This window comes from Callospermophilus lateralis, chromosome 7, assembly GCF_048772815.1.
Source record: "Callospermophilus lateralis isolate mCalLat2 chromosome 7, mCalLat2.hap1, whole genome shotgun sequence".
NCBI classification, from domain to species: Eukaryota; Metazoa; Chordata; class Mammalia; order Rodentia; family Sciuridae; genus Callospermophilus; species Callospermophilus lateralis.
Genome location: NC_135311.1, coordinates 115,829,971 through 115,843,373, shown reverse-complemented (window position 1 = coordinate 115,843,373; position 13,403 = coordinate 115,829,971). Strand labels below are relative to the sequence as shown.

At 44.9% G+C, this 13,403-nt stretch overlaps 1 protein-coding gene across 3 annotated transcripts in view; it reads right to left on the bottom strand.

The window, feature by feature from the left end:
- Rragc (Ras related GTP binding C) overlaps positions 1-13,403 on the bottom strand; it is a 134,830-nt gene that overhangs the window by 3,860 nt on the left and 117,567 nt on the right. The window contains exon 8 of one of the 3 annotated variants that reach the window (XM_076860699.1): positions 6,152-6,179. The exons of the other annotated variants lie outside the window; for them this stretch is intronic. Coding sequence (XP_076716814.1) covers positions 6,152-6,179 — 28 coding nt within the window. The remainder of the gene's footprint in view (positions 1-6,151; positions 6,180-13,403) is intronic. 3 annotated transcript variants of the gene reach the window in all.

Below are 13,403 nucleotides of genomic sequence, written 5' to 3'. Positions count from 1 at the left end.
ACCAGACACATTACATACAGAAAAACTAAGATTCAAATGACTGAAAATTTCACACCCAAAACTATGCAAGCCAAAAGAAAACAGACATCAGTAAAGTTCTAGAAAGAAAAGAAAGACATTATCAACATAGAATTCTTTACCCAACTTAGAAATCTGAAGATAAAATAATTTTTAAATGAACAAAAGCTGAAACTGTTTATTCCAGCAAACCTATACTAAAAGAAATGCTAGAAAAATTCTTCAGGCTGGAAGGAATGATACCAGTTGGAAATATAGCTGATCACAAAAGAATGAAGACCAACAGAAATGGTAAATATATGAGTAAACATAAAAATTTTTTTTCTCATTTTGAATCCCTTTAGAAAATAATTGGTGGCTTAAAAAATGTATTTATAATTTATAGCATATATAAATATATCATATATATGACATGATTTATAATATATGATATGGGTAGAATCCTCATATATATTTATTATACATGGTATATGATTTATGATTTATGAAAACAATAGGAAAAAAACAGGAAGATGAAAATGGAAATATACTATCATAAAGTTCTTATACTACAGAAAATTATACAATATTATTGGAAGACAGACCATAATAAATTAAAGATCTATATAAGCCTCTAGATGAACCACTAAAAAAAAAAAATAAAAACATAAAGAGGTGACGAGTCATTATGGTTCAGATCTTAAATGACCCTTAAAGGTCCATATGCTAAAAGTTTGGTCACAAACCTGGGGCACTATTGAGAGATGGAACTTACTTGTCTAAAGCTTTTTATTATAAAAGAAGGCAAGGAAGAGGCTTAAAAGAACATAGATCAAATGAGCAAATAGAAAATAAATAGCAAGAGGGTAGATTTAAACTCAACCATATTGATAATTTTGTTAAATTTAACAAACAGTCCAATTTAAAAAAAAAAAAGACAAAGAGTATTATTAGATTGGACCCATTTGTATGCTATATACAAGAATCCCACTTTAAATATAAAGACATATATAAGTTAAAAGTGAAAGACTATAAAAAGATATGCCATGCTAACACTAACTTAAAAAGAAAACTAAATGGTTAAATTCATAATAAGTAGATTATCACAAAAATCTCACATTTACCGAACTTACAATAAACAAGAGAACACGTATTTTCAAGATCATATTTAGGAATATAACAAGTTGAATAAATCTAAGATGATTAAAATCATGCAAAATATGTTTGCTGGCCACCATGGATTTAAACTAGAAATAAAAACCAGAAACTTTATTTTTTTTAATCTAAAATCCCTCAAATATTTGGAAAATAAATAATGTATTTCTAAATAACCCATGGATCTAAAGAAGTCATAAAATAAATTAAAGATATTTTGAACTATATGAAAACTAAAAACAACATCTCATGTTGTATGGAATGTAGCTAAAGCAATGCTTCAAAAAAAAAAAAAGTTTTTTTAGCATTAAGAGTTTATTTTAGAAAAGCAGAAAATTCTCAAGTCAATGATCTAAATGTCCACATAAGTAATTAGGAAAAAAAATCAAATTAAACACAAACAACCAAATGAATCAATGAGACCAAAAGCTGGCTCTTTTGGGGAAAAAAAAATCAATAAAATTGACAAACCTCTAGCCAAACAGAAAATAACAATAACCAAAAAAAAAAACAGAATTAAAATACTAGTTACCAATGTTAGGAATCAAAATGGATACATCACTACAGAGCCTACAGAACCTAGAAGGATGGAGGGAAGAGGGTAGACAATTTACGTTAATAAGTTGTACAACCTAGATGAAATGGACAAACTCCTTGAAAGATACAAGCTACCAGACTGTATTCAAGAAGACACAGATAACCTGAAATTTGAATTTATAAATAAAAACCTTCCTACAAAGAAAACTTCAGTCTTGGATGGCATCACTGCTGAATTCTAACAAACATTAAAGGAAGAAACAGTCATTGTTCTAGATGAACTCTTCCAGAAGAGAAACAGAAGGGTCCATTTCCCAAATCATCTTATGAGGTGAGTATTACCCTGACACTAGAACCAGATAAAGAAATTGCAGGGGAAAAAAGAAAACTAGGGACCAGTATCTCTTATGAATATAGATTTAAAAACATCTTTAGTGAGCAATGTGGTCAACTATGTATACTTTTGCTGAGAAGGGAAGAAATTGGGATAGAGAAGTCACTCCTGGATTTAGCAACAAGGACCCCCAACGTGCCCACCTTCCAGACTCAGAACCTCTCTCTTACCTGGACACAACCCCTCAGGCCACACACCCTGCTTACCAGTTTCAGACAGTTGGCCACCTCACTAGCTCCCACTCACCACAACTCTTTGTATCATCTCAGGTCCCAAGATTATGTCAGACATTGGTCAGTGCCTTCCTCAAAGTCAGACCTACAGACTTCCCTAAAGGTTTGGGATGGGCGTGAGGGAAGCCGGGTGGCACACTCTCAGACACGAGGACCAATAGGTGCCTCAGGCTACAGGGGCAAGACCTTTCAGAAGCCAGAACTGAGACTGGCAGATTGTGGTTGAAGATCTCTCTTGAGGTCCAGTGGTCCCTAGAGAGTGTGCAGGCAACTACTTTATCAGTGATTGACAGACATAACATGCTGTTGAAGCGAAGCTAAGCAAGTCAGGTCAAAGAAGACCTTCCAGGTTCCAAGTTCTGCCTCCAGACACAACAGGTTTACACTGTGTTCACTCAGGCTGGGAGAGTCCTACTGTCCCTCACTCAATGAGCTGGGCCCAGGCTAGACACCACAAGAGATACCAACGTGCTACCAAGAGCACCATCTCTCATGGAGCCTCTATTATGGGCCCTTTAAGGCACCTTGAATGTATAAATGATGCATGAATATATTTGTGTTTGCTTGTCTCTGAACATGAGTGTCTGTTCATGTCCTCCTGGAAGCTGATGCTAGGACAGAATTAGAGGTGCGAAGTAGCTGTGCTGGGGAAGTGCCCGTGACAGATAAAGGGAGAGGAAGTTGGAACAGGCAGGGAAAACTCCCATCCACAATGCCCATCTGATACCTTGGAAGGAAAGGGGGAAGGAACGAGATTTTAAACAGAAGAGCCTTGGACCACAGTGTGGCTCTAAGAACATCTTGATCAGTTGATAGAGATCCCTGAAGCACAGACTACCCATCAGAGGCATCCCACATCAGGGAGAAAGTGACCCAACCACTACAGGGCTCAGTGGTTGGCCAGGCGCAGTCCTGGGAGAATGGATTTTAGTTAAACATTGCTGAGGTCTCAGGATACGGCACCTGGGTGCCATCGGCCACTCTACTCCTCACAGTCAGTTCTTTTAAAGGGACAGCTGAGTGGCTCACATGGATAGTCACCATCACATGGCTGATCTCATCCTCGAAAAGCTTGTTCTCAGAGGACTGATTAAATGGAGTGGCAAAGGGATTAAAGAATCAAAGTGTTGATGAGTCTGAAATAGTTGATCATGAACTAGGAGAGAGTAAGTCAAAGCAAAGCTATTAGAACTCCAATAAGAACTAGGACGCTTCTCTTTCTTTTCATTGTGTGTGTGGGGGGGGGGGGGGCATTCTTTGATTTTACCAATTTTGGTTGATGAAAGTGAGTTGACTTTTTGAGTTTATTTACAGTGGATTATAAGGAATGCTGTTGAGGTATTTTCCTGATGTTGGTTGTTGAATCTTAAGATGCCAGTCTAAATCAATTCAGCCTCCGTCAATGAATATTCAAGCCCAGGCCCCATCTTGGTCTGAGGACAGAGGCTGGAAGCAGAGGGAGGCAAATCTGACCTAGCGTAACTCATGGCTCTCACACTTTGCTCTAGGCTTCCATGAGCTCATTATGGGTCCTGAGGAGCCAAGTTCAGGGTCAAGAACCAGCCAAGTTAAAAAAAAAAAAAAAAAAAAAAAATTAGTAGAAGCAGTAGATTGTTAAGGAAACACAAGACTATGCAACTGTGAAATTGAAAGATAGGGTTGAGCAAGGAGGGGCAGCCATGACGTATCTGATGTACAAGGACATGGTCTAGGTCCCCTTGGAATTTCCAGCCACAAAATATGCACACAAATGTTTGTTGAGTGAATTGGTGAGTGTGCAAGAGGGCATCCTCCCACCCCCATTTCAGTGGAAACCGGGGGGAACCAAAGAGAAGCCATTCCCAGTCAAGGGGATAAGGAAGGCCTCCAGAGACCCGGCACCAAGAAGCCGGTTGGAGACAGGAGAAGAAATCAGCCCTGAGCTGGGAGCTGCTCCCTGTGTCCAGGAGCCCAAGGGGAGGACATCATGGCAGCGCCCTAGAAGCAACAGAGGGTGACGGCAAGGTGAGTACTCAAGGAACATGACGGGGGGATTGGGGACAAGCTCACGGTGAGGTCTGACTCAGGGACACACAGTTAGCTGGCTTGTTTGTTTTATTATTCCTGTGACCTTCTCCTAAACTAAGCCAAGGGGACCTGAAGCATCTGGATTAATACAGTTTCACACATTCTCTGCACAACAGCTCTGAGAAGTAATGATCATGCCCCTGAGGAGGCCGGGGCCAACGTGCAGAAGGTCTGCTGTGGAAGGCACCGGAGAACCTGCTAAAAGAACAGGCAGTCACACCAACAGCAGCAATAACCATCTCTCCAGGACCCAGAGCACCGGGGACGGATTGAGAGAACAGATGAATAGGCCTCAGGCTTTCCTTCCTAGGAGCTATAACATAAAGGGTTCAGAGTTTATATCAGAAGAACTGATTCAGACGCCAGGATCCCCACTCCTTGTTGCATGAACAAGCCATTTAGCCCCCCTGATTCTCAGTTTTCTTGTCGATATAATGGGGCACATCCTTAACACCCACCCAAAAAGCAGTGGTGGATACTAAATGTGTGCGTACTGGTGCAAGAACTTCACACGCCCATTCCCGTGCTATCTGCAAACCCCACCACTACACCAGCACAGATCTGGGCCCTGCTGATACCCAGAGTGTGTCGCCTGATAAGGCCCTGTGAGGACATGGGTGCACCCTGGGAGCCAGCCTCAGAGGGGAGCCCTCTTGACTTGTGTTCTCACACGCGGGCCACCGCAGAGGCCAAAGCCAGCTTCTCTCCAGAGCAGGCTTCTCAGGGGCATCTTGTTCCCTCTCGGTACAACACAAGCAAACAGAGCATGTGCTCTCCATGCCGAGTGCAGACTGGCAAAGAGGGTGGGAGATTAATGGCTCTCCTGTACAACAAAGGCCTTCCTGCGCAGCGGCAGGATTCAATATGCAAACCCACCACCCTGGCCTCGTACCCACCTCCGAGCCCGGTGGACAGCAGCAGCTCCAACCCGTAATGTATGCACGCTCCGGCTGCTGGGCCCAAGTTATTATTCATTATGGTTTTCTATTACCCAGTGATAAATGACGCCCCCAGGCTGGCGTTGCCCCCAGAATGCTTATTACGGCTCACTTAAGTAGGCGTTGATTTAGCTTAAATCGGTTGTTCTGTTCAGCCCAGACATGGTCCTGCCCCAGCTCTGCCAGGAAGACTCCCTTCACCAGGGCTTAATTGAATTCTAACTACTCGGGGCCTCCTATTAGGGAGAGGTGGGGTAGGAGGCCCCATGTGGGGCCACAGGGTGGCCCACGCCCCAGTAGTCTCTCCAGCCCTGTGCAATCCTAATTTGATAAGGGTCTTGCCTTTGACTCTAGCCAATAAATTCTGACAAGCAACTCCAATTAGACCAGACAGAACTTCCTGGATGGACTTAGCACACAGGGAAATGATTAAATCAGGTAGGGGCCAGCTTCGGAATGCCAATGTAACAGTCTCTAAGTGCTGACTCTAAATTGGGTCACTCAGGACATGGAATCTATGGGCTGTCCAAATCTTTCTATCCAATTACTTGCCAGAGTGAAGGGCCAACCCTGGACCTTTAAGGATCCAACATGGTTGGGTGTCCCTAGAAGGAGACACAATGGCCTCAAACCAGAACCTCCCAGCTTTATCCAGGTGGCACTGACTGAGCACCCATAGTGTGTGCCAGCTGCTAGCCCAGGCACTAGGTGCACAGTGGTGAGCAATGCAGAGAACCCTCTGCTGTCATGGAGTTCACATTCTTGAGTCCTATTTAATTATCGTTGAATATGTGCCAGATATTGTTTTAAGGGCTTTACCCAAAACTTACCGAATTTAGCTGTCCTCACAACCCCATGCTGTTTTCCTGTTTTACAGAAAAAAGAAGAAGAAGAAATCTGAGCCTTGGAAACATTCAATGATTTGCCCAAGGTCCCTTACAGGATTAAAGAGGTGGGCAGGATTTGAACACACACTCATAACCACAAGCTATACTTCTTGTATTATACCTCTTTTTGCGTTCATATGCACCACCACACATTATCTGCTCGCACAGCAGAGGTTCCAACGTGCTTTTCGCATTCACTGAGCGCCCACCACAACCTCCTGGCCAGTAGGGGTTAAGGTCAAGCTCTCCTGGCTGCTGTGGTTAGGAGGGGACTCATGCTCACATGGCTCAGATCTAAGAACCTTTGCTCTGACTCTTACTACAACGTGACCTTGGGCCTCCCTTTTCTTGACTATGAAATGATGAGCAACAGCAATAGTAATAATAAAATAAGGACTGGTATTTATCCAGCTCTAAGAATGTGCCCGGTCCACACAATATGCTTAAAATACCTCAATCCATTTAACTCCACCACCACATTCTGAGGCAGGTACTATCTTTCTCCTCCATTTTACAGATATGGAAACAGGCTCAGAAAGATGAAGGAATTTGCCAACATGATTTAGCCATCTTTCATAGGCAGCTAAAATAGAATTTAAACAAGAGGGGAGCACGAACCTCCACCTCACCCCTGAGGAAAGAGTTTACAACCTCGCCAGATAAGACACTGAGGCAGTTTGCATAAGCCTGTGTCTTTCACTTTGTTTTCAACTGTTTAAAGAGCTCCTGAAGCTGAGGAATAACTGAGAAGGATTCAACACGGGAGACCGCACAGCCCTGGCTGGCCTGGAAGGTGGTGGGTTGCAAGACAGAGTCATTCTCAGCTGGGCAGGTAACAAAAATGTTCCAAACCACCAATCATATCCTTGTGCGGTCTCCAGCTTTTGCTTTTGTTCTGTTTTAATTAAAAATAGTTAGGCCAGCAGTAGAGTTGCTGGCCCAGCATGCATGAGGCGCTGGGATTGATCCCCAGCACCACAAAAGATTAAAATTATAATTAAAATGGGGAGTTTGACTACCAGAAGTTTCTTTGTTTGCTTCTGAACTTGCTGTTTGACCCTTGGGAGACACACCAATGTGCAGAAACAGGATGTTCCAGATGGAAAAGGAGATTGGGGCACTTATGTCACCCAGAAAACTAGATTGCCCTCCTGGTGAGCAGTATCTGCAGGGCCCCTGCTGGCAATTTTCCAGTGCAGCCAGACACAGGTGTCTACCAATTCCGTAACCCCAGGGTGTGTGCCACACATTGCCCCCCTGCCTGCATTGACCCGAGGCATCTTTCTTAAACAAGGTCACCTTTGGCTGCTATAAAATCATTCATATGGGGCTGGGGCTGGGGCTCAGCGGTTGAGTGCTTGCCTAGCACATGAGAGGCTCTGGGTTCGATCCTCAGTACCACATTAAAAAAATAAATTAAATAAAGGTATTGTGTCCAACTGCAACTAAAAAGGTATTTTAAAAAGTCATTCATCAGCTTCAAATATACATACCTATGGATGTATATATATATATATACACACATACATTATTGTCATCATAGAAAACAATATAACTATTTTACAGAAAAATTGAAAAAATAGGGAAAAAAGAAAGCAACAAAAATAAGCCGTAATTCATTATCCTGACACAACCACTGGGCATTCCTAGTCTGTTTCCTCCCCGCTAAGCTCTAGCTTTTACCTCATTGTAACCATGGTGCATTCACAATTGTAAGTCCCATTTTTTGCAGCCTAATACCACAGCCTAAATGTTTTTGGAATCATATACCATCTAAATAGCTGTCATTGGAGCAGCCATCTAATACTTGATGTCAACTAGGCTGTCGATGAGCATTTAACTGCTGTAAATAATGCTGCAGTGAACATCTTTGTACTTCCTGTTTTCCTCCCCAGCATTTGTGATTCTTTCCTTTCAAGACAAATGTGGTATCTGAGTCAAAGGGGGTGACCACCTTTTTGAGTCAGCATTCGTGCCACAGGAGAGAAGAGCATCTGGTTCCTGCAACATTGTGAACACTCATGTTGTCTTTTTTCCTCTTTTAACAGATTAATGAGAGAGAGAGAGAGAGAGAGAGAGAGAGAGAGAGAGAGGTCTCCTTGTTGTTCTAACTTTGTTGTTGTCACTTTTAAGAGTCTTTGAAGAGGTTAATCTGGGAGGGGATAAACAAGAAAAGAATGAAACAACTGCTTAGTGTGACAGTAAGGCTCAGAGTAAGGTCATGCTGCCCAAGGGATACAAACTGAGGGAGGTCGGGGCAGAACCAAACTACACCTGGGATTGGAGGGAGCAAAAAGGGCACTAGGGAAAAGGCACCAGTGGAGATGGGCGTTGAGGGAAAGAGTAACATTCTGACAGGTCGACATGGGGCGCAGGGGGCCAGGCAGGTGCATCTCCATAAGCAAAGACTCAGAAGTGGGAAATTTCACTCAAAATAGACAAGGAGGGCAGCAGCTAGTGCCACCGGATTCATGAGCTGCAGATCTGGCCACCAGGTAGCAGATCTGATTGCAAGGTAAGCTCGCTCTCTGAACTCCACCAGCTCCACAAGCCTCCTCATCCGCACTTCTATTCCACATGGTGGGTGGGGATGGTGTTTAAATGATAAAGCTTCCCTCTTAAAGTTTACTCTTAACATTTTGAGATAAAAGGATGCTAATAAAGCCATCCCCATCCAGAACCACAGAGCGCTCACCAGTGTTTTGTCAGACTGGATGGAGAGCCCTGACACACTGTGGGACAGGGGGTGCCGTGCCTTGCCAGGAAGTCTTACTTTGAGAATCTCTTTCTCGGGATCCAGCTGCTTCCTGTCCATAGCCACGTGTGTCTGGAGGCAGTAGACATGGCTCAGCTCCACAAGGGAAGTTCTGACAAAATCCGTTATCCAAGACCCAATGCCACCTTGTCCTCCTCCATCAAACCCTCCACCCCTTCAGCACCCATCAATGCCACATCCCTTCTTTATCCTCTCTGACAGCCAATTCCCTGCACACAGGTAAGACCTGATCACTGCCAGCAAGACTGGAACTGGAACTCCAAGCACTTAAGCATCCTTAGGGATTCCTCCCTCCCCTCCACTCCATGCACTAGACCAGCAGCTTAGAGGGACTCAGACTCTCCAGTCTTGGTTCCAAATTTCGGAGAGAATATGGCCCAGCCCATGTCAGATGTCCACCTGGGTCCAAGAGTAACCACAAGAGCTGCCATTTGTGAGGTGCTCCCTCAGCACAGGTACTACTCTAGAGGCGATCACTTAACCCTTGCAACCTGCCTTGGAGGCAGTTGCTCTAGCATGAGCCTCGTTTCACAGACGAGGTAAGCACTGTAACAGAAACCTGATTTGTATGACCAGATTCAAGTAGCTGATAAGTGGTGGAGCCAGGACATGAACCCAGGGCGTATGGTTCCAGAGCCCAGGCTTTTAATATATGGTAGATTGATTTAGGACATTCTGGACAGGGCTGTTGTAACCCATCCTTAGAGGTGGGCACCTGTCGAAGAAATGACATCTTTTAAAACCCTCTACTACTACTCAGAGTACTGGAGGGTAGGGGATGGGTGGATGGATGGATGGATGGATGGACGGATGGATGATGGGTGGACAGACAGATCGATGAATGGACAGACGGATGGGTGGAAATTTGACAGTACCGTCTCCTTGTTGCTCTACCCATTTCACGGCAAAGGTATTCTAAGAGTACCCTTGCCATTTAATAAGAAGAAGGGAAGGGACACCAAGGCTTTGTGTTCTCTCATAACATGGGCTTTGGTGAAGGGACAAATGCTGAAATTCCTAGGCAGAAAAAGATAACCCATGGGCTGGGGAGATAGCTCAGTTGGTAGAGTACTTGCCTTGCATGCACAAGGCCCTGGGTTCAATTCCTGGCACCACACACACACACACACACACACACACACACACACACACACACAAAGATAACCCATTCTCACCTTTATTCACGAGGTGATCGCCCATGTGCCCTAAGTTCAAAATCCATCCATTCTTCTTCTTAAAGTCTTCACCAACTCTCCATTGTTCTCAGAGTAACATCTAAACGCTTTAGCCCACCTGCAAGGTCCTTCATGCATGTCCCTCACTGTCCCTCAGCTGCATCAGCCACCACCCCTTCCTCTCAGGTCACATGGTGCTGGGAGCCATCAGCCAAGTAGGTATGACAATTTCCTTGCCAGCGTACCCCCATGTTTCTTTAGTGGAAGGACTCGTGGAAATAGGACATTTTGCAGCTACATTGCATGTAAGGTGACCTTGCTCAAGGACCAGGGCAGATCCGTGATTAGGGTGTTCCCGGTTTAGCATAATAGGAGATTAGGGTGTTCCCCATTTATAATAGGGCGTATCCTGCTGCCTGAGTTCCTTTTGAGTTCTTAGGGTCAGACAATATATTTGGGAGACAGAAGCCCAGGAGTGGTGGATTTGGGCAGAGAACGTGGATTTCCCCAGAACGTGTTTGTAGACAGCCGGTGTGAGTTCGGGAATAAAGAATTGCTGTTTGAATCTACAAGCTGTGTGGAGGCTCGTGATTTGTGCCCAGCCGGAGACTGCGGCAACATGGGTCTTCTCTGAACTCACTGAGCAGTCCCCCTTGTCTCCAGGTCTTAAGGCCTGATCTGCTCTCACCTGAAGACTCTCATCAAGGGACACTTTGTGATCATCCCCTGCCCTTGCAGGACGGGTTCTCATGAAGTCTCTAGCGTGTTTTCTAATCCATGGTGCATGTTAGATTTTTAAAACTACAGTGACTATTGAATGAATGGAGCACAAGCCTTCCATCCCTTCCTCTGCAGCCCAGTCTTCTCTGTTTCTGAGACCAGCCTACCCAGTCTCTTGTTCCTTGAGGCCACCCAGGATGTGCTGGCTTCTGTTGTAGTCATCCCATCCACAGCATACTCGGAAAGCTCTGGACAGGACGGCCTCTTTAGGAAGCAGAGGGGCAGCCTGCCTGCCTGCCATGCCATCTCGGACGGAGTACCTCAGATCTCCCAGGTTCAAAGGTCCCAATGCCCTAACCCAAGTGGGAGTCTCTGATCCTTAACCATCTGAGCAGCTAAGCACAACACGGTGTTTGCTGCAGAAGAACCAAGTTGTTGCTGTTGTGGGTTTTCTTTTCAATGTTCTAGACTGAATTATTATAGCCAGAGGGAGTCATTCATCAGCTGTGACACCATAGGAAGCTTCCTAGGCAAACAGCTTTATTGCTGGGTGAGATTAACCCAGACTGTAGTAATTTGTAACAAAGATAAGAAAATTGCACTGGTCTCTCAGAAATAAATCTGAATTCCAAAGTGGACAAAGGGGACTTCAACTTGAAATCTGCTATTTCAGATATGATCAAATTTATAACAGCCCCTGAAGAGTCTAAAAAAAGCCAAGAGCAGCTTCCGGTTGGAGGCATCACTTCAGGACCCGCCATGATGAAATCAATTTAGCTGGAATTCCTCACCAGCCACACTCCCAGCCCCACCTCACTTTTATGGAAGACTGTGGCCTGTTTGAGAACCATCCCCTCATCCATCTGACTTATGAGCTTGAGACCTTGTGGGGGTAGTGAACGCAAGACTTGATGTGAGGTCAGGCAACCTGCCTCTTACCAGCTATAAGATCTGGTGAAACAGAGAGATGATAATGGGAGCTCCTCCCAGAGCTGTTGTGAGGATTAAATGAGATAAGAATGTGAAAGTGGAATGCAGATGTCAGATATTAATGAGAGCCTGTTAACCTCATAGATTCCTTGGGCTGAACTCTTACAACTGCTACTGAGCGAGGACTTAACTGTACCAGCTTGGCTTCATTCCATCCTCCCAATAATCACACGAACAGGGCTCTCTAATGATCTCCATTTACAAATGAAGAAACTGGAGGCCAGAGAGGTCATGGAACTTACCCAAGGTCACACAGCCAATATGTGGCATGACATGGATTTGGACACCTGCTCTTGGCTAAGATACAGTGTTTTCCAGTACGCAGTGGTAGTCACAGGGATGAAAAGGTGACAAGACCTGGCAGAGCACACAGCCTGGCTGGAACACACAGCCTTGAGTAAGGACCTGTACTACAGTAATAATGGGTAGTGCTTATTAAGCGATTGTATATGCCAGGCGTGGTTCCAGGAGCTTCGTACAAATCTCATTTAGTACTTAGACAACCAGCAGAGAGGTGGGCGCTGACTTACGCCCTCTATGGATAAGAGAACAGAATACAGGATCACACCCAGGTAAGCAGGAAACCCAGGGACTTTACAGGGACTTGCAGTCCATCTTCTCTAGTACAGAAGACCCCGTAGGAGAGAAAGGCCAGAAGAGCCCTGGGCTTGAAAAGGTACCAAGAAGTCTCTTCAGAAGAGTTAACTCTGAGCTGGAGCCGAGACTCAGTTTGCCCTGGGACCTGAATTAACCAGGCCCCACGCTGTGCTAGGTCCAGCCACTGTCACCCAGCTGTATGACACATACAGGAAGATGGTCAGCTGCACCGAGCTGTCTGGGCAGCTGGTCATCTAGAAGGCAAGGACCCATGTCACCTGTCTCTGCACCCAGAGCCCCACATAGGTCTACAGAAACTGGGACCTAGAAGGTACTTGAAGCCTGGGCCATCACAGTTCCATGTTTTATAAGAGGGAAACTGAGATCTGAAGAGGGAAAGAATGGGTGAGACTTCAAACTCCATGTGTGCATGAGCCCACAGGATCCCAAGACCCAGAAGGCAGGACAGATGTGAATGGAGTCAGAGGAGCCTGCCTTGGATGTGAACCAGAACTGGGCAGGGTCTGTGTTAGGTAATAATGGCAGAAACTGGTAGAGGAGGCAATAGAACATGGAGGTTGTTGCCGGGTTCATCCCACTGGCTGCATGAGCTTGAACAAATTAACCTCCGAGAGCCTCAGTTTCCACATTTGTTTATTGTGATTAAGGAAAATTACGCACATAAAGAACTCAGCACAGTGCCTGGCACGTAGTAAATGCTCAACAAACAGAACTGATTACTAGGGCCCCATTTACACCTTCTATGCCAATCCTAATCGATGGTCTATTGAGCACAGTCCCCCCTCTTTCCACCCCATTGTCACTGCTCTTTGGGCATGTCAGAGCCTCTCCAAGAACTCAGGAACTATGGCAAGACTCAGTGACAACTAATAATCCCAAATAAGAGATGAGGGAGATGTGGCTTATCTGCTGATCA